Consider the following 25,066-nt stretch of genomic DNA (forward strand, 5'->3'; position numbering starts at 1 on the left):
AAACTGGTAGTAAGCTCTAAGGCACTGTTTGTGTTGTTCATCCATCCTTTATCATATGTTTGAGTGTAAGAGTCTAAAGGTAAGGCAACAGGATGGAATAATCTGGCTCTGCTTTTTGATGGTGATGGCCTCCATACATTATGCAGTCTATCAACAGTACCGAGTTCTGGTAAAATAAGAATATCAGGGACACTTGAGGGCTTTTTGGCTCAGTGCCTCAGACATGCTGGGTTAATTTTACCTTCCATTTTATCACGGCGCATTTACATAAAAGATGGAATAAAGTGGTACACATAATGGTCCCTTTTGGCCAAGCGCTTGAAGGTCCTGTCCACAGTCCCAGTGAGGGGCGGTCAAGCTGCCCTGGCCTGCTCTGCTCTGCTCTGTTTGTTTTATGGAGCAGTAGTGAAACCACTTTGAGGTCAGCAAGCAGCAAAAAACTGTGCTGGGTCTCCTATGATCGTCTGAAAACTTTTATTGACAAAAAGAGGTCATTCGTCTGCACACTGTGTCAGAAATAACAGGATCAAATGCTCTGAATTGGATGTAAAGCAGACATTTTACTTATGTTTGAGCAGCTCATCAATTCCTTTTGTAAACATGGTGGTGTAGTAGAGACAAAACCGCCCCTAGTTGCTCTTTTACGTTCTCCAGCAGTATGGAAACTCTATTCACACATCCTGGATTCATTTGAGTGCTGTCATTATGCAGGTCCAGCACAAATTGTCCAAGACCAAGTGAATCTATTTATAGGTATCGCAGGGCCTGAGAGCCAAGTGTGCCTAATGGTGTAATTTGTATTGTTAATGGTAATGCACTGTTGGTTTGTTCCATTTGGCTTTGCACAGGTGCATTAATGAGAGGCTTTTGAGGCGTTTCAGTTGGTCCAGGCACTGATTGCAGGACCACGGCTCCCTCTAGTGGATCAGAGTGCTTTAAACACAGGTTGGGGTCAAGGTTGAGGAAGGAGCTGGTTATTGTTTGATTTTTGTCGAGAGATCGGGACTTTTTTATTGTGACAGAAAGACCTGCACCAAACCAAAAAAGTCAACAACAAACAGCTTTCGTAACTGCAGCATAGACTTTTGAAATATTGTGTTCCTAATTAACCTTCAAGCTCATCAGCCACGATCAATATAGAGTGTAGGCTTTTTTTCCTAATTGAGATGAAGTAATTATCAGACTGTATTCATCTCGTTAATGAAACAATGTTCCAATATGCCTGCGGCAAAACTGTTAATTGAGTTCTATTTTTCTGAGACAGGAAGCTTTTCCTTGTGTCCATGGCCACAAAGCGTCAAATGCGGGTTGGGGGCCTTTATGCTCGTCTCTGTGAGGATACAAGAACAGGCTTTGGACTGGTGGAGCGTGCTAGTGCTCCCCACAGACGGTTCCCCCCATCCCTGCTGTCTATTCTCCCATCAGCGAGGAGGAAAGAGTCGGTAATACAGCTGACTTCAGCAGATCATACTGACTGCAATTTCATGGTTTCTGTGGTTATGTACTCCCTTTTGAGTAAGATACAGTGAGGATATTATTCTGTAATTATGAAGCAAAAAAAAACATAAACAGGAGCTCTGAGTTACTGAGCCTATGTGATCCACTGCAAGAGATCTGTAAAGGGTGCAAAAACAGACCATATATGTCTGTACAGAGAAATCATTTAGACTGACTTTCTTTCCCCGGCAACAGTAAACCACATGAGATTTTTGCATAATGACCTAATGTTAAAATGACACACAGCAACCTGAGTAACATTTAGTAGACTTTTTATTATGTGCTTTTTTTTTTAGCTTTTGTGGCAAAAACAAAGAGTGACATGGAGCAAAAACTAAATCTAAGAAATGTTCTCTTCGAAATGCAACACACTTGAAATAAAAGAATATAAAAATTAATTGTCAAGTTAAAAAAAAAAAAATATGGCAAATTGCTTCCGAATTCAGGTTTCCCACAGCCTTAAAAAGGAAACTACTCTCTTCTGAAGAATCAAGCTGGTATCGCTGATGTCAGTTAATGTGGTAAATGCATAATGTTGAGTGCCACAGGGCAATGGCCATTCAGACTGAAAAATGTTTACGTTTTAGGGTAAAGAGTTAAAAGTGGCTGACTTACAGCAGGTTGGAATAATCTCCTATGCCCATGTCTACAGGCCCTGCAGCTTTGTTTGTATTTACTCTTGGAAGGATTCCTCTCATAGGACAATGGGAGGTCGTATGGAGGCCAAATACAGGTGGCTCTGTGTTAAGATCAAAGCGAGTCCATTTAAGACAGGTTAATCTAGTTTTGCAAACTTAGGATAGAAACGTTCCTGCTTTTGTAGCTTGTGGTGCTCTGAGCGACCTGCCACATGTCTGCTGTTACTAAGGCCTCTCTCCAACCCCGCTGATGTCTCCGTCTTGTTCTCGAGGAGGTGATGCGTGATACCTCGATATCTGACCAACAGGTAGCTGTACATAAAGACACAGCTGCACATGCAGGTTTTTCTTTATTTTGGCTATTTTTTTTTTACTTTGTAGAACAAAACTGAGGACATCAAAACTATGAAATTGCAGATATGAAATCATGTGGTAAACAAAGAAAACAGGTTCAACAGAGGTCACATGACATCTTTATCACATGATGATTCCATGATTTTTTTCTTTTGAAATAAAGAAAAATCTATGCATGAATAGATGAGCCCAAACATTTGAAGAGTACAGGGTGTACATACGTACATACATACATACATGTATATATCTGTGTGCGTAGCCTGCACTGAAACATCCATTTTCAATGACACAGCACATGGCAATCGGAGGGTTACTCCACACATTTTTTTATTTGATTTATATAAGCTGAAAAGAAGAGATTCTACATTATTCAGACCTTAAATTCCCAAAGCTTTTCCCATTTTGAATGTGAATAACCTAAAATTGAAGCCCGGAGTCTCCACTTCAGGCACAGATTATCATTAAGTGTAATTTTAATGCTTAATTGAATACATTGAAATGTGTGGTGCTGATGGTTCTCACAGCACGGCTTGTTTTTTATGGGGAATACAACAGGCTAAAACAGGCCAGAAGTATCATTTAAAAGAAATTTGCTTTTGGCATCTGTCTGGAGATTGGATTGGACTGAATATAATATCTGATTGGACTTGTATTGTGTTTGCTTTCTCTTTGAAATGCCCTGAGACGATTTTTGTTGCAAATCGGTGCAAAGATAAAGTGACCAGACCTGAACAGAGGGGCTAATAAACAATAAAGGGACGGCACTATGGGAAAAGCCGAAATCCAGGGCTTTCGGTGTATGATCAGGATGTGTGGTGACGACCTGTGTTTCAAAGAGGATAGAATTAGAACTTTAGAAAAGGAGAAAAAAAAGAAAAACTGGATGACTGGATGAAAATGTACAGCTATTAAAAAGTGCAAAACCAATTAAAATGGTCCATCAAACTCAGGACACAAAATCCACAATTCTTGATTATGTAAGTAAGAATGAATGAAGCCAGGACAGTTGCAGTGATGTTTTTATGTTCAGGCTTTTAGTTTGGTAGGTGTGGAACAACTGAGCTCCGAGATAGAAAACACATGAATGTGACTCCGGGATCACCGGAGGATGAACACTACAAAAGTGTTACACTATAAAAAAGGCACAAACCGTCTCTTTCTGTCTGAAATAACCCTGTACTCACACATTGGAATCCTTTTTTGATTAGTACTTTTCTCTAATTCCAGCTCAGTCCCTTCAGAGACTAACAACAGCAGCTATTTTTGACATCGAAGATGTAAATCACCTTCTCTGTGATAAAGTACTGATACGTGTTAAACATTCAACGAAAAACAACACCAAAAAAAGAAAAAAATACAAGTCACCCATCTAAGGATGCAATGGTCCGATGTGTTTTTTTTCCCTTTCACCGTTTGGTCCAGAAACACGTCCGCTGCGTGCTCATGTCGTATGTACAAATGCAGCCGCAGTCAGGAATTTGTAAACAAATATTCATTCACTTAGAATCTGATGTGCAATTGATAAGAAAAAAAGAAGAACCAACACAAACCAGATTAACTCATTTTGTTTCTACAAAAAGTCATGTTTAAATACAGGAGCCAACTATATGAACGCGTGCTTTTTCTCCCTTGATAGTCTAACTCCAGAACCATCACCCATCGTTTCTTACGATTTCAGCTTCATCTCTGAGGAAATCCTTTCTCACAGTATACTTTAGCGGTTCAGTTTACTCGACAGCAGCATCATCAATTTATCAAGAAAAAAAAAAAAGACACTTCTTAGAAATGGAACTGTACAATCCAATAAATCCAGCATCATCTCAAGTCTCCTCCTCTCCCAGTGTATACACCTTCTAATAGAGTTCCTATGAAGTCCCTGTACAGTCTTTTTCACTGGCTACACTTTCAGTTCACTTTGGGGTAGATCTTTTCATAGAAGAAGCTCTGAGCCAGCACGTAGAGTTCTCCGTCCTTTTCCCTGACGGCGTGAGCACGAACAAACTGAAACTGTTCGAGCGCAAACTCGTAGAATTCATTTTCGATTTTCCAGATGAGGGACTGCTGCAGCTTGGCTATAGTCGCTTTGGTGGGGGGCTTCTTTTCAGTGGTCTTCCTCAGATGGGATTTCTTTCCTGGAGAAACACGAGAAGCTTTTGTGTCTCAGTCCAAAACACATAATGACTACTCTGCTAAATGAACTTCCTGTCATCCGACACAATTTTATAAAAGCATTCTCAAACCTGTGTGACAACAATAGACTAAAACCTTCAAGGTTTCCTTAAGCCCACTGACAGAACTGTCACTATTTATCTGAGAGGTTAAACCTTACGACTTAAACTGTAAGTTACTGACTCTGCACGTATGTTCATGAATGAGTTAAAATACAGAATAACATTCGGTAATAATTAATATAAAAATAAATTGAGTCTTTCACGCATGACATTCCTCACAGCACCGTCAGACATATTGTACCTGCAGCAGTTAGCATGCAGTATCTGGACAGTGCATCATGTTTTTCCTTTTCTTTTTTTTTTTTTTTTAAGGTAACTGAACTATCTTTTTTTTCTGTAAGAGAGCAGCTGCAGCTCAAATTCTGTTGTGAACAGTCAGTTTTCTCCTGCTCATTTGGCTCAGCTGCTGTGAAGAGAGACAGTTGGGTGCTGCATATAATTAGCACAAGTAAACAATGGAATGGGAAACGTTTTGACAGCACTAGTGGGTTTTATGATGAGATCTGTCAGATTCTGCTGAAAAGCAGACCAACTCATGTCAAATCATGAGCCCACACAACTCTGCGAGTCTGTCTGTTAATGCGACTGCTGCATGTCCGACCGTGTTTCATCCTTAGGAGTTTTCATCCTCAGGCCATTACACCTCTACATCAGGACATATTTACATATCAGAATCATCTGATGTCTATATATGGTTCCTTTTGGACCTTACATTGAATCTTAAGCTTGCTAATTTCTCTGTTTTTAACTGGTTTATCTTTGTACTGCTGTTAAAATTCTTAAACTTGAACTCTTTACATTTTTAGCTTGGCACAGTCATCTTAAAATGAGGATCAGGGTCCATTTGTACTACATGTGACAAATAAAGTGCAAAAATCTGTTCAGGCATGGGGCAGAAGATACATTCATTTGCTGTCAGATTAATGTAAAAGGAATTTATGTTGTGTTTGCGAGATGTGCCCAGTGAAATGATGCGCATTGGGTATGTACCCGTTCTGTAGAGCTCTGTGGCTCCCTTGAAGAAGCGTGGAAGCGCTGCCTCAAGGATCATGACGAAGTCTTCCAACTCCTCAGTCACTCCGACTAACAGGTACTCGTTCACCAGGTTGTATTTAGCCTGTTCCAGAGCCCATCTACTGCCTGCATTCCTGCACACAAATAACAGATCAAGATTGGTGATTTAGAAAAAAAAATTAAACTGTGGAGATGTAAAGATGTGTTGGCTTAACATCGGTATCGCTGATATTCAATAAATTTTTATTGTTTTTTTTTGTGTATGAAACAACTTTGAAGGAAAGCCAATTTCTGAACAACCCGTCAAGCTGAGCTCACAATAACTCAGAAACTGCATGTATGTTGAGTTTAGCGTCACAGAAAGGCAGGACAGATTAGCTGGTCCAAACTCGGGGCTTTTAAAGGGGAACTCACCAACACTCTGAATGGTGGCCGCAGAAGAAGGGGATCTGCAGCCAGAGTTTCTCAGGTGCGCAGTCAGACCCGCCTGACGACACACACTCATCGAAGGTCTGAAACACAACAGGAGGAACGGTTAGTGATTCAAGGAAAACACAAGAAACACAAGAAAAATGGACCAGACTCAGGGAATAATTCCCTATAATCCCTAAATAGATCAGTTACAGTGCTGACCAACATGTCATTGGGGTCATCAGGTGGGAACCTCCTTTCATCAGTGTTTCGTCTAGTTGGGCCCACGACACCTCCAGGAGGCTAGACAGTGATCACTGGCGTCCCAGAGTCACTCCCCTAATGCCAGCCATCACTGCTCCTCAAACCACAACAACCATCTTTTTTTTCACAAGCTACCCCAGCCTCTCACCAACTGCACATCAGTCATAGCGGGGTGGGGATACAAACCCTGGTTCGAGTAGGGGGTAATTAAAGTATAGAGGGTGCCAGAGGTGGAGGCAGGACAACACACACTAGCAGATTCAGCAGACAAACTTACCTAAACAGTCGTACAATCACTAAAAATGCCAGCAAAAACAAAGCCATACAGGCCAACTCACCTAAAATAGCCTGATTTCAAAAGGCTCACATGGGCCACACCATAGACATAATATACGTAGACGCCTCATTGCGTGCTGGAACGTAACAGCGTCGTCGCCATATTGGGTGGTTCTCCTCACTCTAGGCTAGCACCAGAATCAATTGGAGTCGACGGAGAGTGAGCAACTATGTTCGTATTTAGTGCAGTTTACGGTTGCAATAACCGGCGCAGTATTGATACCAGATCGCGTGGGATTACCTTTCACAAGTAAGATTAAACAGTAATTTTGGTTATTTTACCATATATAATTTTATGTCATCGTAGCTAACGTTACTTACGTGTAACTTTATTACAGGAGGAACTGGTACTCTCTCTCATTGTCTCTTGCTGTTTCTATTTTTCTTCGCTTGGCGCTATTTCTCTCTACCTTGTATCACTACGGGCTGTGCAGACCGAGCAGTCCCCTGCTTCCGAGCAGTAAACACCCTAACAGGCGCGGCTATCGGCAGGTGGCAATCACGGAGTGATACAAGTGAGAGAAAATAGCACCAAGAGATTGTGAGGTCTGACTTTTTCCTGCACAACAATTTTGTGATGCAAATGTATTACTCTTTTGAACGCATACTGTTTTGAGAAGCAAAACGCTTTATTTTTGTGGCCCCAGCCAACTAGCCGGACTACCTTCGTCAATGCCAAAACGAGGCTGGAACTCGGCTCACAGGACGCAGCGGGGGGTAAGTCAATGTTCATAAATAATATTGCTAGTATGGGATGTCATACAGCTTCATGTCAAAAGAGGCGAACTATCCCTTTAAGCTTTCCTCCCTTTTCCTGGTTAAACAACCCTTTAACAAACTTGAACGGGTCCCTGTAAAATGCAGTCCTTACATATTCTTTCTTCTTTCTCTTTTTCCTAAGATATTCAGCCCTTCTAAGTATTGCTAGCCTTTTTCTCAATTCTTCCTGCAAAACATTAATTCCCTCCCTCTCTTAATCTGTAGCTCTTTTCCACTGCCTTCTTAAATTTCTTCTTTCTTTAACCAATTTCTCCATCTCTTTTTGTTGTCTAGACTTAACTAAATTATATCTTGCACCCAAATCTTTCTACACCATGGGGTAAATTATATCTCCCATCTTCTCTAGCCTATCGCTTGCATTTCCTCCTAACCTACCTAATATTATTGACAAATCTTTATTGACCGCCTCCCATTCTTTGTTGACCTAGCTGCAGCCCTTCTTAGAACCTCCTCCTCCACCTCCGTAGCTGTGTTACTGATATCCTTCGGACTGTGGTTTTCTACCTGCCGCTGGACTTCATCCGACTTACTCGATTGACTTCTTAAAAAGTACTGATCGATCCGGCCAAACTGCCCTTCTTTTACCACACATCTCTTTCTTCCTCAATGTATTTTAAGGCCTCTCACTGATGTTAGTTTCTGCCAGCCACAAGGACAAAGACCCTAAGGGTACTCTCCTTAATTTGCTTGTAGCTTATGCTGGTTGTAACAAAGCTGTTAGGCCTCGCTACTGCTACCGTGGATTGCTAGCCCATGGCAGCACCTTGTCATGTCAGCTCTCTTTCCAATCTGTCACATGGTCTTTCCCTTGTTGTCAGCTGCCCTATTCAAGGAATTGCACGGAAAGAGCCTTCTGTGTCTGCTATTGTAAGTTTTTCTAAGTTTCTTTTAGGGATGTCCCGATGAGGTTTTTTTGCCCCCGAGCCCGAGTCATTTGATTTTGAGTATCTGCTGATACCGAGTCGCGACAGCCGTGTGTAATTGTGCGCACAGCATAAAATAAGGGGTTACGCCTGAAGCGTCAGCGGAAGCCATTCTCGTGTGAAGACATTCTTGGGTAAAGAAGAAGCAAGGCCACTGAACAAGGCAAACCTATCCTACATGCCTCATCCATGTCGCTCTGGCCTCACCACCTGCTTTAAAATGTGCCTCAATCCCATTCCTGTTGTCTCCGGCTCGCGTAGAAGGTTTCACACAACCAAACGCCACTGCAACCTCTGCACTTTTCTGACCACTATTTCATTCCGTTCAGAGTGAGTCTCCCAAGAAGACCCTCTGCTTCCACCCCTATGGTTTCCTTACGCCGCAACCTCCGCAACCTGTGGCCCACCCGCTTCTCCTCCGTTGTTGCCTCCGCTCTTCCGACCTCCAGCACATTTTCCTCCCTTGAGGTTAATGATGCCACGGAGTCCCTCTGCTCTACACTGAGCTCATGTCTGGATAGTCTGTGTCCTCTATCCACCAAACCCGCTCGATCCTCCCAGTCTCACCCTTGGCTTAATGATACTCTCCGATCGCTGCGCAACAACCTCAGAGCTGCCGAAAGGAAATGGCACAAATCAAAAGATCCTGCAGATCTAACTAAATTCCAGGCACTACAGTCATCATTCTTATCCAGTGTCACTGATGCAAAAAAGTGTTTCTACATTGACAAGATTCACAGTACTACTGAGACCTGGAAACTTTTTTCCACTTTCAAAACTCCACTTAAAGCTATGGTAGGTAATCCTAGAGAGCTAGCAAGAGAGCTAGCAAGATTCGAAAGTGTCCCCTCCTCTAAGCTCCACCCCCCCCTCCCCATTCCGTCAGTGCTTCATCCAAAGCCGGTAGAACCGCATGCGCACACGGAGCAGGGAGCCGACAGAGGGGGGCGTAGGCAGAAAGCAGAGGCATCTGATTGGTTTTTGTAGGCGCTCCAATCCGAGATCAGCGGGACGCTGATCTCGGATTGGTCAGCTTTTTCTCAGTCCTGCAGCTGCCACAGAGGTCTGATTATTTTCGTCCCTTTTTCTAAATACATCTTGTATAGATTTCTCTCAGGACAGACGGACCATTTCACCCAGTATTACAAAATGTGTTTCTGAACAGGATTACCAACCATGCCTTTAATCCTCCGCCACCTGCTTCCAATCTGTTGGCAGACACCTTTTCCTCATTCTTTACTGACAAAATGGCAGCTATAAGCAAACAGTTTATCCAACTGCCCTCACCCGAATCTTGTACCACAAAATCGACATGCAGAAGTCCTACTTCATCATTTTCTTCATTTACCCCTCTCACTGAGGACTGTGTATCTAAACTTCTCACATGTAGCCATCCTACTACATGCCCACTGGACCCTGTTCCTACTAATCTATTCCAATCCATCGCTCCTACTGTAACTGCAGCGGTCACACATGTGATTAATGCTTCACTGACATTGGCACATTTCCTACCACATTCAAACAAGCTCGGGTTACACTGCTGCTCAAGAAACCTTTCCTCCCTCCAACTCATGTGGAGAACTATCTGCGGGTCTCTCTCCTCCCGTTTCTGTCTAAAACCATTGAAAGGGCGGTCTTTAAGCAGATCCCTGATTACCTCTCAACACAACCTCCATGATCCAAACCAATCTGGGTTTAAAAGTGGACACTCCACTGAAACGGCTCTGTTGGCTGTGACAGAAGCCTTAAAACAAGCCAGAGCAACAGCTAAATCCTCAGTACTTATCCTGCTTGACTTATCGGCTGCATTTGACACTATCAACCATTGTATCCTTCTGTCCATACTCTCCAGCAAGGGCATCACAGAGAGAGCACACTCCTGGTTTGAATCATACCTCACTGGTCGGTCATTCAAAGTATCTTGGCATACCAAAGTTATGCTGATGATACCCAGCTCCATCTGTCATTCCCACCTGACGACCACACGGTCTCAGCATGAATCTCAAACTGTCTCTCTGACATATCCAAATGGATGAAAGCCCATCACCTCCAACTAAACCTCTCTACAACCGAACTGCTTGTCTTTCCAGCCAAACCAGCCATACACCACAGCATCTATCTCTTGCTCCATCAAAGGTAGCTAGAAACTTGGGTGTCATGATTGATGACCAACTAACCTTTAAAGATCATGCTACCTCCGTTGCTCGATCATGCCGCTTTGGATTGCTAAACATAAGAAAGATCAGGCCATACCTAACCCAACACTCCACCCAGCTCCTGGTGCAGGCTATGGTCATCTCCCGCCTCAACTACAGCAACGTTCTCCTAACTGGTCTCCCGGCCTGTGCTGTGAAACCACTGCAGATGGTCCAGAACGCTGCGGCGTGTCTGGTCTTCGATCAGCCAAAAAGAGCACACGTCACCCCTCTGTTCATTGAACTCAACTGGCTACCCATAACCGCCCGCATCAAAGTCAAGTCACTGATGTTAGCCTACAAAGTCCTTAATGGAATGGCTCTCATCTACTTGAATGCTCTTGCAAAGGTTTATGTCCCAACTAGGTCACTCCGGTCGTCACAGGATTGTTGTCTAGCAGTGTCTACACCGCGCTTAAGACAATTCAGACTCTTTTCATGTGTCGTTCCATGATGGTATAATGACTTACCGAGCGCTACCAGAACAGGGGCATCCCTGAATATCTTCAAGAAACTCTTGAACACCCAGCTCTTCAGAGAGCATCTCATATCCTAGCACTTACCCTGTAATTCCCTACTCCCCCTACTGCACTTTATCTTTCTGTACTTCCTTCTATGCCTGCACTGTATCTATACTGTCGCCCCTGTCACTTCTGACAGAGACTGACTTGGGGTTTCCTTCTATGTAGCTTATTGTTAGCTTTGATATTAGCTGTAATGTTACAAATTTTTTTTAATTGTAAGTCACTTTGGATAAAAGCGTCTGCTAAATACATAAACATAAACATATTCCCAGCAGTTATTAACTAGGCTAGATTTGAATTCAAACACAAGAAACTTGTGCTAAAGAAAAAAATGGACCAGACTCAGTGAATAATTCCCTATAATCCCTATATAGATCAGTGAGCAGTGCTGACCGACATGTCATTGGTGTCACCAGGTGGGAACGGTTAGTGATAAAAGAGGCAGTGAAACAAACAGATGATTTTCTCAGATGTGAGCTCAACACACAGACCTTCTTGTCCCCTTGTTTCCTTCGTCGAAGGCCTGGTCTGTAGTCGTCTCCGAAGCGCAGGAAATAGTAGTAAGACACAAGGCGCTCTATAGGATCCCGCACCACATTTATGTACATCGGCTTACCCTTCACACCATATCTGAAGAAGAACAAAAAGGAATAGACGTATTCTGTAAAAAATACTTCCACTGATCAGATACAATGATAAAGTATCAGTTAGAGCAGTTGATGAAGTTTATACAGTGATTCATATTCCTTGTACTCCAGATCAAGATCGTCTATCAGTGAAGGGGGTGGCTGGATCAGGGGGGAGCGAGTCAACAAGATCTAACTCATATAGAAGCACTTGGACCATTAGAATAATTACCTGAGATCACTGGGTTGATAGTGTCAGGGGAGATAAGGACAACAATGCAATTAATCAACACTACAGCACAAGCTAGTAATCAATAGATGACCTCCCTTTATCCGCTCTGCTAACTGCGTGTAACTAATCTGGAAATTAACGGTATTGCAGGAAATGAAAGGCCTTACTTTGAGAAGTCCAGATAAGCTACGTGGCCGTGGTAGAAGCCGGGCTTCATCTCTCTCCACGTGGTGACGTTCCGAACAAAGCGCACCTGGAGACAAAGATAATGGGAATTCATTACGGAGCAGTAGGAAAACACAACAGAAACAATGTATCCAAGCTTAGTGTTGTTCTGTGTGTAACTTTAAGCCTTTCTTAGTTACAATATAGAAAGAGGAAGAAGTTTGAGACTAAAAACATACTCTTGGCCATACTGGAGTCAGCTGTGATCTGACCGCACTTGAATCTTTCCCCTCATCTTTTTGATCGTGCTCAGTGTGTGTGAGGTGACGGAGGGGCTATTGTGAGATGGCAGACAGGATATTACCTTGGCACTGGCAGCTAGACATAACAATAGTATAGCTTTGGGGCATTTACACTGTGTGACCTGAGCTGCACTGACAGCTGTGTGCACTCAGCCTAATCGGCAGAAAATATTTTCAGGTTTTATCATCTTCGATGAAGAAACAAATACACCAAGGGGATGGAAACATATTAAAACAAAACAGTTACAGGAGTACGTAAGTAATGTGGGGTGATATAGTCCACTGATTCATGTGGTGCTGGTAATGGGCCAAGAAATGAAGCAATGTGCCATCAAAAAGCAAGGAAGAATAACGTGTTGCAGGAAAGCCTGCAACACGGGTAAACCCACAGGAAACCGATTTTCAGCTTCTAGTTTCCAAACATCAGCGAATAAGGGTGTCTTGTTGTGTCTTATCTTTATGGATGTTTGAGGTTGCACAGGTCCAAGCTGGAAGAACATTTTGAGGTATGGGTTTTCCATCCCATCGAGTTTGATTTTCCGTAATTAACCATGCGAATCCTGTAAAGATACGTTAAGATGGCCGTTGGGCTTTATTTTGGATGCTTTTCACATGAAGCAACATGAACAACAAACCTCTTTTGTTCGCATTCTGTGCGTAGGTAATGTCTTTTTCATGCTATCGTTACCAAGAAAAGCAGACCAGCGGTCAGTATGAGCTGAGTTGATTTCAGCCTGGTGAGTCAGGTGTAGCTCTACAAAGATGTTTTCACACCAAAGCCGCTCCATTATTTATTCAAAGGCAGAGCCAAGACTTAGAACCAATACTTTCTGTCTCAAAGGCCAAAGCACTGGCTCCAGCCCCCAAAACACTGACCTGTGGAGATAAACTGTCTCCCTGCTCTGTGGGTCTCTACAGATAATCAGTATCCTATCACTAACAGAGTATAAGACGTGTATTGGAAGAGAAATCTAAATTAATGTAATGATGGGACACTGTGGTGGTGTTCTAGTTGTGGAAAACCAAACCAGTTCTAAGCAAGAACTAGCATCAGGGTCTTTTTGTCAATCTCTAGGTTCATGCCGGGAGAAGGCAGTTTAATTTCTTTATGTGCACCAGGTGCATATAAAAATGACAACAAAAATCATCTTGCAAAAGAGGGTAGACGTCTCCACCTCCACAGTGGCGATGGAAAATACGGTGTCATAGAAAAGTCTGCCAAAATAGAATTTTATTTATTTATTTATTTTTTTATTTTAATTTTTAGTCAGATCTGTTTACTCTAATCCACAGAAACTGTTGCGTTTAAGGAGGTATAGTTCTAAATTATGAGCCAAACCTGAATGACAGGGGTGTCTCAGGCAGTAACAGTGTGTAACAGTACAATGTTCAGCATGCACCTTAGTTCTGGATTCATGTTTTTCTTCAAAGATCATTTTCATTTTCATTTGAAACTGCACTCATTCTAAAAAAAAAAAGAAGAAAAAAAAAAAGAGTTTTAAAGTTTGATAATAATAATAATAATAAATTTAATTTTAAAAAACGTCTTTTTCAACGCTCAAGGACACTTTACAACACATTAAAAACACAATAAATAAAATAACAAAATAACACAAGTTAAAAAAAGAGGCTACAGGGAGAATGCAGCTTGAAACAGATGGGTTTTGAGTTTTGATTTGAAGAGGGGTAAAGAGTCAATGTTGCGGATGTCTGGTGGGAGTGAGTTCCAGAGTTGGGGAGCAGAGCGACTGAAAGCTCTGCTCCCCATGGTGCTGAGACGGGCAGAGGGCACAGAGAGGTGGAGGGAGGAGGATGACCTGAGGGAGCGAGATGGAGAGGAGATCAGACAGATATGGGGGGGGCGAGGTTGTGGATGGCCTTGAATGTGTAAAGTAGGGTTTTGAAAGTAATTCTGAATTTGACCGGGAGCCAGTGAAGCTGCTGGAGAACGGGGGTGATAGGGTGAAAGGAGGGGGTACTGGTGATGATGCGGGCTGCAGAGTTTTGAACCAGTTGAAGCTTATGAAGGGATTTGTGAGGGACACCGAAAAGGAGTGAGTTGCAATAATCTGTGCGGGAGGTGACGAGGCTGTGGACCAGGATAGCAGTGGTGTGAGGAGTCAGAGAGGGGCGGAGACGATTAATGTTACGTAGATGAAAATATGCAGACCGGGTAATGTTATTGATGTGGGAGTGGAAAGAAAGTGTGCTGTCGAGGATGACACCCAGACTCTTAACCTGAGGGGAGGGGGACACGGCGGAGCTGTCTACGGTGAGGGAAAAACTGTCAACTTTGGAAAGGGTGGATTTGGTGCCAACAAGGAGGAGTTCCGTTTTATCACTGTTGAGTTTAAGGAAGTTTGCGGTGAACCAGGATTTAATCTCAGAGAGGCAGTGGGTGAGGGAGGAGGGAGGGAGACTGGCGTCAGGTTTAATGGACAGATAGAGTATGATGATCGAGCATGTGGCCTTAAAATTAGATCATGTCTTGACATGTTGTAACATTTGACACAAGTGGGAACAAAAGCAGAACGAGGATCAATCAGTTAAACCACTTGTTATAATTTACACAATCATGCTTTTTTTGTGTTCTTTTCCAGTTATGGAAATACAAACTATAATACAATGTAGTAGTTATACTACTATGAACTAAGGCCATTATCTAATAAGCACTGTTCAATATATCTGTTTCTATTCTTTGTCACCAAGATTTCAAATACTTTTGTCTTATCCCGAGACTGGAACCTGAAGCTCTTCCATTCATGTGAAAGTGTTTTCATGTAACCACAAGCACATCTCCATCTTCTATTTCACATTTTCAGCTGTGCTGAACCAAAGCCCACAAGCCTGTCATAATCTGAGCATTTGTGCTGCCAACAAATCTTTGCTGCCTTGTTTCTTTGTTCAGGTCTGGTTTCTGTGAAACAGAACTTTTGGTTGAAAATTAGTTTGTAATAACAAGTTAAAAAAAGAGTTTGTTGGCGCACCCTAGGTAGCAGCCTGTTGCAGCAGCTCCCGGTGATTTTTTCACCTTTTTCGTCCTTTCTATCACTTTTACCTAGTTGTGTGTTTCTTTCTTTTAGTATTTATTTATAAACATCCCCTACAATGGCCACTTTTTGTTTCGGGAGTTTTTTGGTTTGTTTTCTCCTCTTTTCATCACTTTTTGTCACGGTGAGCCACGCACAGAGGAGCCACGGCATTGTTTACACCCGCGACCAGCTGATAGCCCTGTGTAAACCTGCGCTACTGCCCGGAGCGAGGCAGGACATCCCGAAGGAGCTGCAGAGGAGACGCCGGGGCTGCAGAGCTGGAGTCTGGCGGAGAACCAGGAAGAGGAGATTTAAGCCTGCAGTCCCAGCAACAATAATTGGCAACGTAAGGTCACTGGGGAATAAAATGGACGAGCTTGGCGCGCTGATAAAGACCCAGCAGGAATACCGAGAGTGCAGCATTATGTGCTTTACGGAGACATGGCTGCACGCGCACGTCCCGGACCACAGCGCAGCTCTCCCCGGCTTCACGACCGTACGGGCGGACAGGGACGTTTTACTGAGCGGTAAGAATAAGGGAGGAGGGATTGCACTGTACGTGAATGAGAGGTGGTGTAATCCCAGTCATGTTACCGTGAAGGAACGTCTCTGCACCCCGGACATTGAACTGTTAGCTGTGGGATTACGTCCGTTCTATTTGCCCCGTGAGTTCTCCTACGCCATTATTGTCACTGTTTACATCCCTCCATCAGCTGATGCCGAGGCTGCTAGTGACGTCATCCTCTCCACTGTCTCCAAACTCCAAACGCAACATCCAAATGCGTTTGTGAGTATAAATGGTGACTTTAATCATGCAAACCTGGACTCAACTCTGCCAACATTCTTCCAATATGTTGATTGCCCTACAAGAGACAATAAAACCCTGGACCTCCTGTATGCAAATACAAAGGATGCATACAGGGTCACCGCCCTCCCCCCCCTTGGCAGATCTGACCATAACCTGGTCCTCCTGGCACCAACGTATGTCCCCCTGGTTCAGAGGCAGCCTGTATCCACAAGGACTGTGAGGAAGTGGACTCATGAGGCTAATGATGCCCTACAGGACTGCTTCGAAACGACTGACTGGGACGTGCTTTGTGTGCCACATGGAGAGAACATCGATGGCATGACAGACTGCATCACGGACTACATCAAGTTCTGTGAACATAACACACTGCCGGAACGGACTGTACGTTGTTTCCCCAACAACAAACCCTGGATCACCAGTGACCTGAAAGCCCTCCTGAACAGGAAGAAGGAGGCCTTCAGGGCAGGAGACAAGGCCCAGATGAGGAGCATCCAGCACGACCTGAGGGACAAACTGCGGCAGTGCAAGGACTCCTACAGGAGGAAGCTGGAGGCCAAGCTCCAGCAGAACAACACCAGAGATGTGTGGTCGGGGATGAAAGACATAACCGGCTTCAAGGTGAAAGGCAGACAGACTGTGGGCACCCTGGAGAGGGCCAACGAGCTGAACACCTTCTTCAATAGGTTCAGCTCCCCACCCTCAGCTGTCTCCTCCACTTCACACCTCGCCCCCCCCACCACACATCCTGTGGACATCAACCCCCGACTGCTCTCAATGCCTTTGTCCTCCACTCCTCAACCCCCCCTGCTGAGTGCATTGGACTTTAACACCTCACCTCCGGACTGGTTTTACCCACCTGAGGCATCAGCCCCCCTCCCCCGCCTGACTGTGAGTACTGGCCAGGTGAAGAGACAGCTGGAGAGACTCCACCTAGGCAAGGCTGCAGGACCTGATGGCATCAGCCCCAGAGTTCTGAGGACCTGTGCCAGCCAGCTGTCTGTGGTATTCCAGCACCTGTTTAACCTGAGCCTGTACCTAGAGAGGATCCCAGCACTGTGGAAGACGTCCTGCGTGGTTCCTGTCCCGAAGAAGACGACTCCTTCTGGACTCAATGATTACCGACCAGTAGCTCTCACATCTCATGTGATGAAGGTGCTGGAGAGACTGGTCTTGACGCATCTCAGACCGCAGATGGCTTCTTCCCTTGACCCTCTACAGTTTGCCTACCAGCCTCACCTGGGGGTGGATGATGCTGTTGTTTACCTGCTGCAGCGTGCTCACTCGTACCTGGATGGATCGGGTTGCACTCTGAGAATCACATTCTTTGATTTTTCGAGTGCATTCAACACGATCCAGCCGGGTCTACTGAGTGACAAACTGCAGGTCATGGGGGTCGACACATCCATCATCTCCTGGATTGCCAACTACCTGACAGACAGACCACAGTATGTCCGGCTGGGCGGTGTTCTGTCTGATGTGGTGGTTGGCAGTACAGGAGCTCCTCAGGGGACTGTGCTGTCTCCTTTCCTGTTTACCTTGTACACCACAGACTTTAAATACAACTCAGAGTCATGCCACTTGCAGAAGTATTCAGATGACTCTGTGGTTGTTGGGTGTATAAGGGATGGACAGGAGGGGGAGTACAGAGCGCTGGTAGAGGATTTTGTGGATTGGTCTGGCAGAAATCACCTGCTTCTGAATGTGGCAAAGACCAGAGAGATGGTCATTGACTTCAGAAGGAGGAGGATGGCTCCAAAGCCTCTGTGCGTTTTGGGAGAGGATGTTGCAGTGGTGGAGGACTACAAGTACCTGGGAGTGCACCTGGACAACGGACTGAACTGGAGGACCAACACCGATGCTGTTTACAAGAAGGGGATGAGCCGACTCTATTTTCTGAGGAAGCTGAGATCCTTCAACGTGTGCAGCAAGATGTTGGAGATGTTCTATCAGTCTGTTGTTGCCAGTGCACTCTTCTTCGCTGTGGTCTGCTGGGGGAACAGCATCAGAGCCGGTGATGCCAGCAGGCTTAATAAACTTATTAAGAAGGCTGGTTCTGTCATCGGCTGCAAACTGGACTCATTTGAATCGGTGGTGGAGAGGAGGACACTGAACAAACTGTTATCCATCATGGATAACCCCACCCATCCTCTCCACCAGCTGCTGGTTGGACAGCGGAGCTCCTTTTCCAACAGGCTCATCCAGCTCCGCTGTCACAAGGACCGTTTCAGGAAATCCTTCCTACCAGCAGCCATCACCATCTATAACACCTCCCCTCTGGCTGGAAGAGAACTTCAACCTCAATAGGCTTGAAGTCTCTCCTAAAAAAAACAATAACAAAAAACAAAAAATACTGTAGATTTGTACATAGCGAATGTTTATTCACTATTTTTATTTATTTATTGTATTTTATTTTATATTTATTTTATTCTATTCTATATCTTTACTGTATGCTGCTGCAACAAAACAATTTCCCAAATTGGGATTAATAAAGTATTTATCTATCTATCTATCTATCTAAATCAGGCCTCTACACCAGTGTATTCCCAGCTTAAATAGCGGTTGAGTGATTCAATACGTATGACGATGAAATCTGGTCTTTTATCTTTTTCAACTTGGGATATTGTTCTGGTGGACAGTGGAAGGTTTACCTGGTCCTGCAAAGACATGACAGGGTTGTTTTTGGTGGTGTTGATGTGCAAGACGTGGAAACGATTCTTCCCGCAGAGGTCGTAGGCGATGTTAGTGAAGGACGTGCTGGCCGTCTTGGGCACTCTGTTGTAGATGATGACCATGTTGTCGTTTTCGGCCAGTGGCGGCAGCTCCCGCAGCCCGCCACCCTCATTGCGACGCAGCTCTACCTCAGCCACCTCGTGTCTGGCGATGGTGCGTTCTGATCGGGACAGAAACACGACATCTGACATCACTGAGCAGAAGCTACTGAACATTTCTGATTAATGATGGGTTGGTTGTCTGCTTTCCTAAAGTGACCCATGTTTTTATTATGAATGGATATTCTGCTTTTAAAACTTTTATTAATGCTTTGCTTAATTTCATCATTGTTGATACTTAAAACCAATGTTTCTGACAGTCTGAATTACACAGCTGCAAATGTGGCAGAAACCGAACTGAATTCTTGTTCTGTGTGCTGTGCATATTTAATTCCAGCAAAACACAAAAAAACACAAGCAGCCTTTGCATTCACTGTTAGGATGGTCCCATCGTGTTTGGGTCCACAGACACAATCCTCCACGTGACGCTGGAATAGACAGAATGTACAAAGCAGACATCTGCCAGAGGTTCATTAACTGCTATCTGGAAGTCTTGAATCTGGGATTCGGCTGTTGCCATCTTGATATTTTGGGAGCCAGAAGCGACTTAATTTGGCTAAGAGGGTGAAGCTGGACGGTGATATTTGAAACCCGATTGGACAAAAGTCCAAAAAGTTTTTACTTTCAAATTTCTTCATATGTATAGACTTATTCTTAAAAGAAAAAAAAAATGCCCAAAAGGTGTGAATCTGCATTGGCTTGATGTCAGATTACTTTGTTTATATTGTACAAAACTTCTAAGGTACAACTACATTTCTCTGAAAGTGAAGTGCATTCTGACCAGTACTTAAATGTAATGAGGCTTTTTTTTTTTTTTTTTTTTTTTAATTTGTATTTAAATTGTATAAGAAAATGCATATTTTATAGGAGTCTTGCACATTGTTGCTAAGGTCCCTTTCTTCACAATCGACTTTGAGAAACACATCTGACCCACAAAAATAGTGCTTGAAATTACAGCAAAGACCATGTCCACCTGCCAGCTAAAATGCGTGAGCTATACCCACGCAAGAAAAGAGTTATCCTGCACAAAGGAGGGGAGTAACACACATTATTCAATAAAGGAGACCAGAAGACCAAACCGATCAAATACATTTTAAAAAAGACGTTAAAGGAGGGCTTGCTTTGTATTTTTCAGCAAAGTCCTACAGAACTGCTCTCTCCCAGGTAATCAGCTGTTCTCCCATTTCTTCACTCCACGCAGCCATGTTCTTGTCAAAGTGTTTTAGTTTTGGGGAGATGAAGATGACCAATGAAAAAAAATTGTGTGCAACACATTGATATCGTAGTATGCTTTCTGTTATCACTCTCTTGTCGTAAAGCTAGCCAATCAGAATGACGTCTCTCACTGACAGATTACACCTCAGTTCAAAACGCTGAACTGACTAAAAAAAATAAAATGGTGACAGTACAGTGCTGACACTACGTTACAAGAAGACTGTTCACATGTGTTTACTGACGCCCCCGACAGTCTGCAAAGTGACTGCTGTGAAACAATTCACGTTTTATTTCTCAGATTCACTCATTTGTTGACACAGTCACTGCTCCCTTCCCTCATCCATTCTCGATCTTGCTCCTCGATAGCGCTGCCTCCCCCCAGCTGACTGGAGTGGGCATAAATGGCTCAAGTTTGAATGCAATCTCTACAAACTCTGACAACTATTCCTGGGGTACAACTACAAGATTAACTACAAGTTAAAAGATTTTCCGACCCATGGTGGCAATTTAACGTGAGAGAGTGCCAATCCCAACCAATCACAGCACTACACACTTTAATCTTAATAACTTAACTCGTGTACTGCAGCCATTTTGACAAACAATTGGCCTACTACAGAGTAGGCAGTTGTTTGGAGAAATGTAACTAACCTTTAAGTCTTTATCTGCCTTCTTTGTGCCTGTTAACCAACTAAACAGCTGGAACGAGTGAGGAGCAGCAGCACGAGCAGAAAGGCAGCTGCCATTTTGAGCTGTCAGATGAAGTGAACACTCAGAGGCGTAAACACGCGAGCATTTCCTCCCACACGAACGCAGCAGAAGGCCAGCGAAGCTTGTTAGCACACTTTGATTAAAGAAAATAACACAGTTCCTCAAACCAAAACAGCATCCAAACATGTAATTAAGCTTTTGATGATAATATTGACAAGAGATATAATTAAAAGTGTTTTCCACTCTTCTCAACTTCTATGCAGTGTTAATTCAAGACATTAACTAGAGTGGCTTTGTGGGTATCGTTTAGACTTGCTGTGTCATTTAGTACTTGTTCAGTATACTGTTAAGAAACATCTCTTTTTACGTAGGTTTCTCCTTAAAACTTTTGATCGTAATTAGCCACTTTTAATTAAGATTAAGCGTCCAATCATAGCCGGCTAAAACATACAGTCCTGCAGCAGATGGTCTGGTCCCCACAGTGCCCTGATCTCAACAGGATTATGCAAACTGGACCTTTACCAAGCAGCCCTACTTCACTTTTAGAACTCACACATTTTGCACAGGGGTAAAACACAGCAGTTTAGATACGCCAACACACCCAGTTCGGAGCAAATTACTGTGAGACCTCTGCGAGCCAGAACAGACATGTCGACTGTGTTTGAATGATGTGGTCAAACTATAAACAAATTCACGAGTTGACCAGTCAGTGTCTGCTGTCACACACTTACATTATGTGTCTTCATCATAGCATAAAGATCTTCGCCTAAAGTAAATGTTGCTGTTCATGTTCCATACACACATGTTCATGCCTCTTAAGATACAATCATTGCTGGAAAGAAAAAAAAGAACTTAAGCTAAACTGATGTTTTTCTATTGTTTTCTTTTTCTTCCTGCAGCATGATCGCGTCCTCATAAACTCATCCTTTTCAGTTTACAGATGATCAGATTAAATGCTTTTAAAGACTGGCAGGTAATCACCACATTTGGAGAATATTTGTTCAGCTTTTTCTGTTTGAAAAAAGTACTTAACAAATATGAAAATATGAAATAGGCCTTCCGATTTGCACTTCTAAAACCAACACATACAAAAGTCTAAAAATGCAAATGATTCCAAATGACTGGAAAGAAACAGCACCGTCAAAAGAGGTGTGAATCGAAAGAATAAGAACTCCTGTAACAAGGTTTTAGTGAGCTAAAGAGAAGCAGTCAGGAGCTGTGGATGGTTGGATGAAAGTGATACTCAGCGAGGAACCACCAATCTGCACTGGGCAAGGAGCTGCGGTGCAGGTCCACTAAAACATATAAAGATGACTGTCTGAGATAAATAAAGTCATTTACAAAATCACTGATGACATGGGGTTTATGTCAGGTTAATGACCAGGGAACAACTCAACGGCATGGCAAGCAAACAGTAGGGATCCGAATCTGATTGAAAAGTTATGGTTGAAAAAGGTCCATGACAAGATTCCATCCTTCAAAGCTGATCTGTAAACTGCTATACAGGAACCTGGTCGATGAAGGATGCTGTTTTTCTTTACTTAAGTCCAGCCTCAGAGAATTCAAGCTGTCAGAAAAGCCAGAGGAGGTGCAACAACTGTGATTTTATTGGTTGATTTTCCTCTAGTATATCTGGAGAAAACTGCCACAAATTACAACGACCACATTAAAGTTCAGACATGTTTAACAAAAGATGAATACTCAGCCTTTAAGTAAAACGGTCTGAACATCCTCCAAGTGTGGTGCCATCATTTTTTGCCTGGGGTTGAATTCGCTCCGACATGTGCCTCAAATGTAGATTTCTGGAGTTAACACTATTTTCCCAACTTCAACATTTGAACAGTTTGAACACCACAATGCAATTCCACGACTATCGACAAGTATTTTCACAAAGATAATTCATCTTCTTTGGGGTCTTACCAAGTTTGGCTCTTGACTCGTCCAGTCTCTGGATCTGATTCTCGATCAAGAACATTGCAACTCCAAATGCCAAAACAGCCAAAAGCTGGATCTTGGGCGACATTGCGATCCTTAAAAGCCCCATCAAACAACCAGAAGAATCATACCGCGGATCCAATTATCGGCACAGGAGCTCCCAGATCCGCTGCTGCTGTCGGGTCCAGCAAAGAGGTTCGCTGCTGGCAGCTTTTCCAATTTTATTAGCCTTGGACCAAATCAAAACAAATGTCACCGATGTTAGCTGTCGAATATCAGTCAGTTGTGTGGAGATTAGCAGTCGTCATAAGGTTAGCTCATCGTTAGCTACACAAACTAACGTGAGCTAGCTTCTGTGCTAACAATATCCAACATTAGGAAGCCTACTCGTAAAGCTCATGCAAACGTCATTTTTGAAAGGCAACAAGGTGTTTGCTCAATGTTTCTTTTGGGTTTCATTTCGTTTAACGATCACGAATGCGTGCTGACACCACGGACATTGTTCGTTTAGACTCAGGTTAAAACTAAATGAGAGTTCATGCGTCCGAAGCGAATGCAAACTATAGAGTTATACGTAGCAGCTTGGCTGTAGCTATTGGCGACACGCTTCTTCTTCGTTGTCTTTTTTGATAACAAAATAATCGTATGTCGCCGCCTGCTGGACTTCAATATATATTGTTGTAACCTTGACCCACAAAGAAAGAAAAGTGAAGGGGCTCTTATTAACAGTAGTGAGAGCATAGAAGTAGCAAATCTCTGTAAAGCATTCATGTAATTAAAAAAAAAAAAAAGTATTTTATTGCCCCATATAAACGTATTTTCTGAAAGGAGATTTTCCTCAATCATTGTCACAAGCTAGATAGTTCACTCTTTCAATCCAAGGGGCTTAGTACATTTGTCCTAAATTCAAATGGATTATTTAAAATTTACTTGATTAATGGAAGCCGCACGAACATCACAAAATTCAGAAGCTGCACAGGTCACAGTTACTGCATTCGGCTTGTTGTCTCATAGCAGCCCCAGTTTTACTTTTTTTTCTCCATCAATATCAGATGCAGCTTCTGAATCTTTTTTTGTTGTTGTTGTATAGCAAACAACTATTACTGAGACATTAGCTTTAGCTAAGGCTAGCCAATCAAATCAAAGTTATAATTAGATCAGACTGTGCTTTTGGATTATTACTTTAATTTTTAATTTTTATTTTTCAACAAAAATAAGTCTCTGCTCCTATTTTTGTGGATCTTAGTCTGATTTGAAACTTTTCTTATTTATTTATTTTTCTTATTTTGCAATAGTGACAAGTGAGAACAATAAACAAAAGACATTTAGGAGTGGAGACAATAGAGAAGGAGGATTATACAAAAATTCAGAGGGGTTATAATATTTCACTCTGTTATTATGTGTGTGTAGTTAGTGTTATGCATTAAAAGAGGTATGACAAGTAATTGTGTATCTATAAATGTGTGTGTGTGTGTGTGTGTGTGTGTGTGTATGTTTTACTAGTGTAATGCATTAAAATGAGCATGAAGGGTGGTTGGTAACCAATCATGTTTGCCCTATAAGGGTAAGGGTGAGTGTGTGTATGTATGTGAATGTGTACCTGTTGGATTTATTTAATGCATTAAAAGATGCATGAGGAGCACCTGCCAGGCCTACCCCTGTGTGTGTGTGTGTGTGTGTGTGTGTGTGTGTGTGTGTGTGTGTGTGTGTGTGTGTGTAGCATTGAAAAAGATAAGACATAAAACACAGCTGATCAGAAGGGGCTCAGGAAAAGGAAACCCACTGTGTCGAGTTCAGTGGGTTATTGGGGTTGCGGGCTAATAATAATGATAATAATCACCATAATCATCATCCATGTCATCATTTTTGTCACTGGTTACAAATACTAGAAATATAATTATAATATTTTAATATGATATAGATATAGATATAAATAAATAGAGAAATAAGGTAAATGAGTAATGACACCAAAGGAAAAAAAACACATGGAAAGGTTATGGAAGAAGAGAAGCAGGAAGAAGCAGCTGGGGGAAAAAGTGAGGTATTTA

At 42.9% G+C, this 25,066-nt stretch overlaps 1 protein-coding gene across 1 annotated transcript; it reads right to left on the bottom strand.

The window, feature by feature from the left end:
- Positions 1-2,468: 2,468 nt before the first annotated feature.
- hs2st1b (heparan sulfate 2-O-sulfotransferase 1b) lies at positions 2,469-23,606 on the bottom strand. Its single transcript, XM_075484924.1, has 7 exons — positions 23,004-23,606; positions 18,981-19,222; positions 12,193-12,278; positions 11,659-11,797; positions 6,149-6,246; positions 5,711-5,868; positions 2,469-4,621 (listed from the first exon to the last, which is right to left on the bottom strand). Exons 1-7 carry the CDS (start codon positions 23,125-23,127, stop codon positions 4,395-4,397), a joined length of 1,074 nt encoding a protein of 357 aa, XP_075341039.1. The 5' UTR covers positions 23,128-23,606; the 3' UTR covers positions 2,469-4,394.
- Positions 23,607-25,066: the final 1,460 nt, after the last annotated feature.

Source organism: Odontesthes bonariensis, chromosome 15, assembly GCF_027942865.1.
Source record: "Odontesthes bonariensis isolate fOdoBon6 chromosome 15, fOdoBon6.hap1, whole genome shotgun sequence".
NCBI classification, from domain to species: domain Eukaryota; kingdom Metazoa; phylum Chordata; class Actinopteri; order Atheriniformes; family Atherinopsidae; genus Odontesthes; species Odontesthes bonariensis.

Coding starts and splice junctions, on each gene's coding strand:
- hs2st1b (XM_075484924.1), bottom strand. CDS start 23,127: ATGGGGCTTTTAAGGATCGCAATGTCGCCCAAGATCCAGCTTTTGGCT. Junction 19,223..23,003: donor CGAGTCAAGAGCCAAACTTG/GTAAGACCCCAA, acceptor TGTCCCGATCAG/AACGCACCATCGCCAGACAC. Junction 4,622..5,710: donor CACAGAGCTCTACAGAACGG/GTACATACCCAA, acceptor GTGTTTCTCCAG/GAAAGAAATCCCATCTGAGG.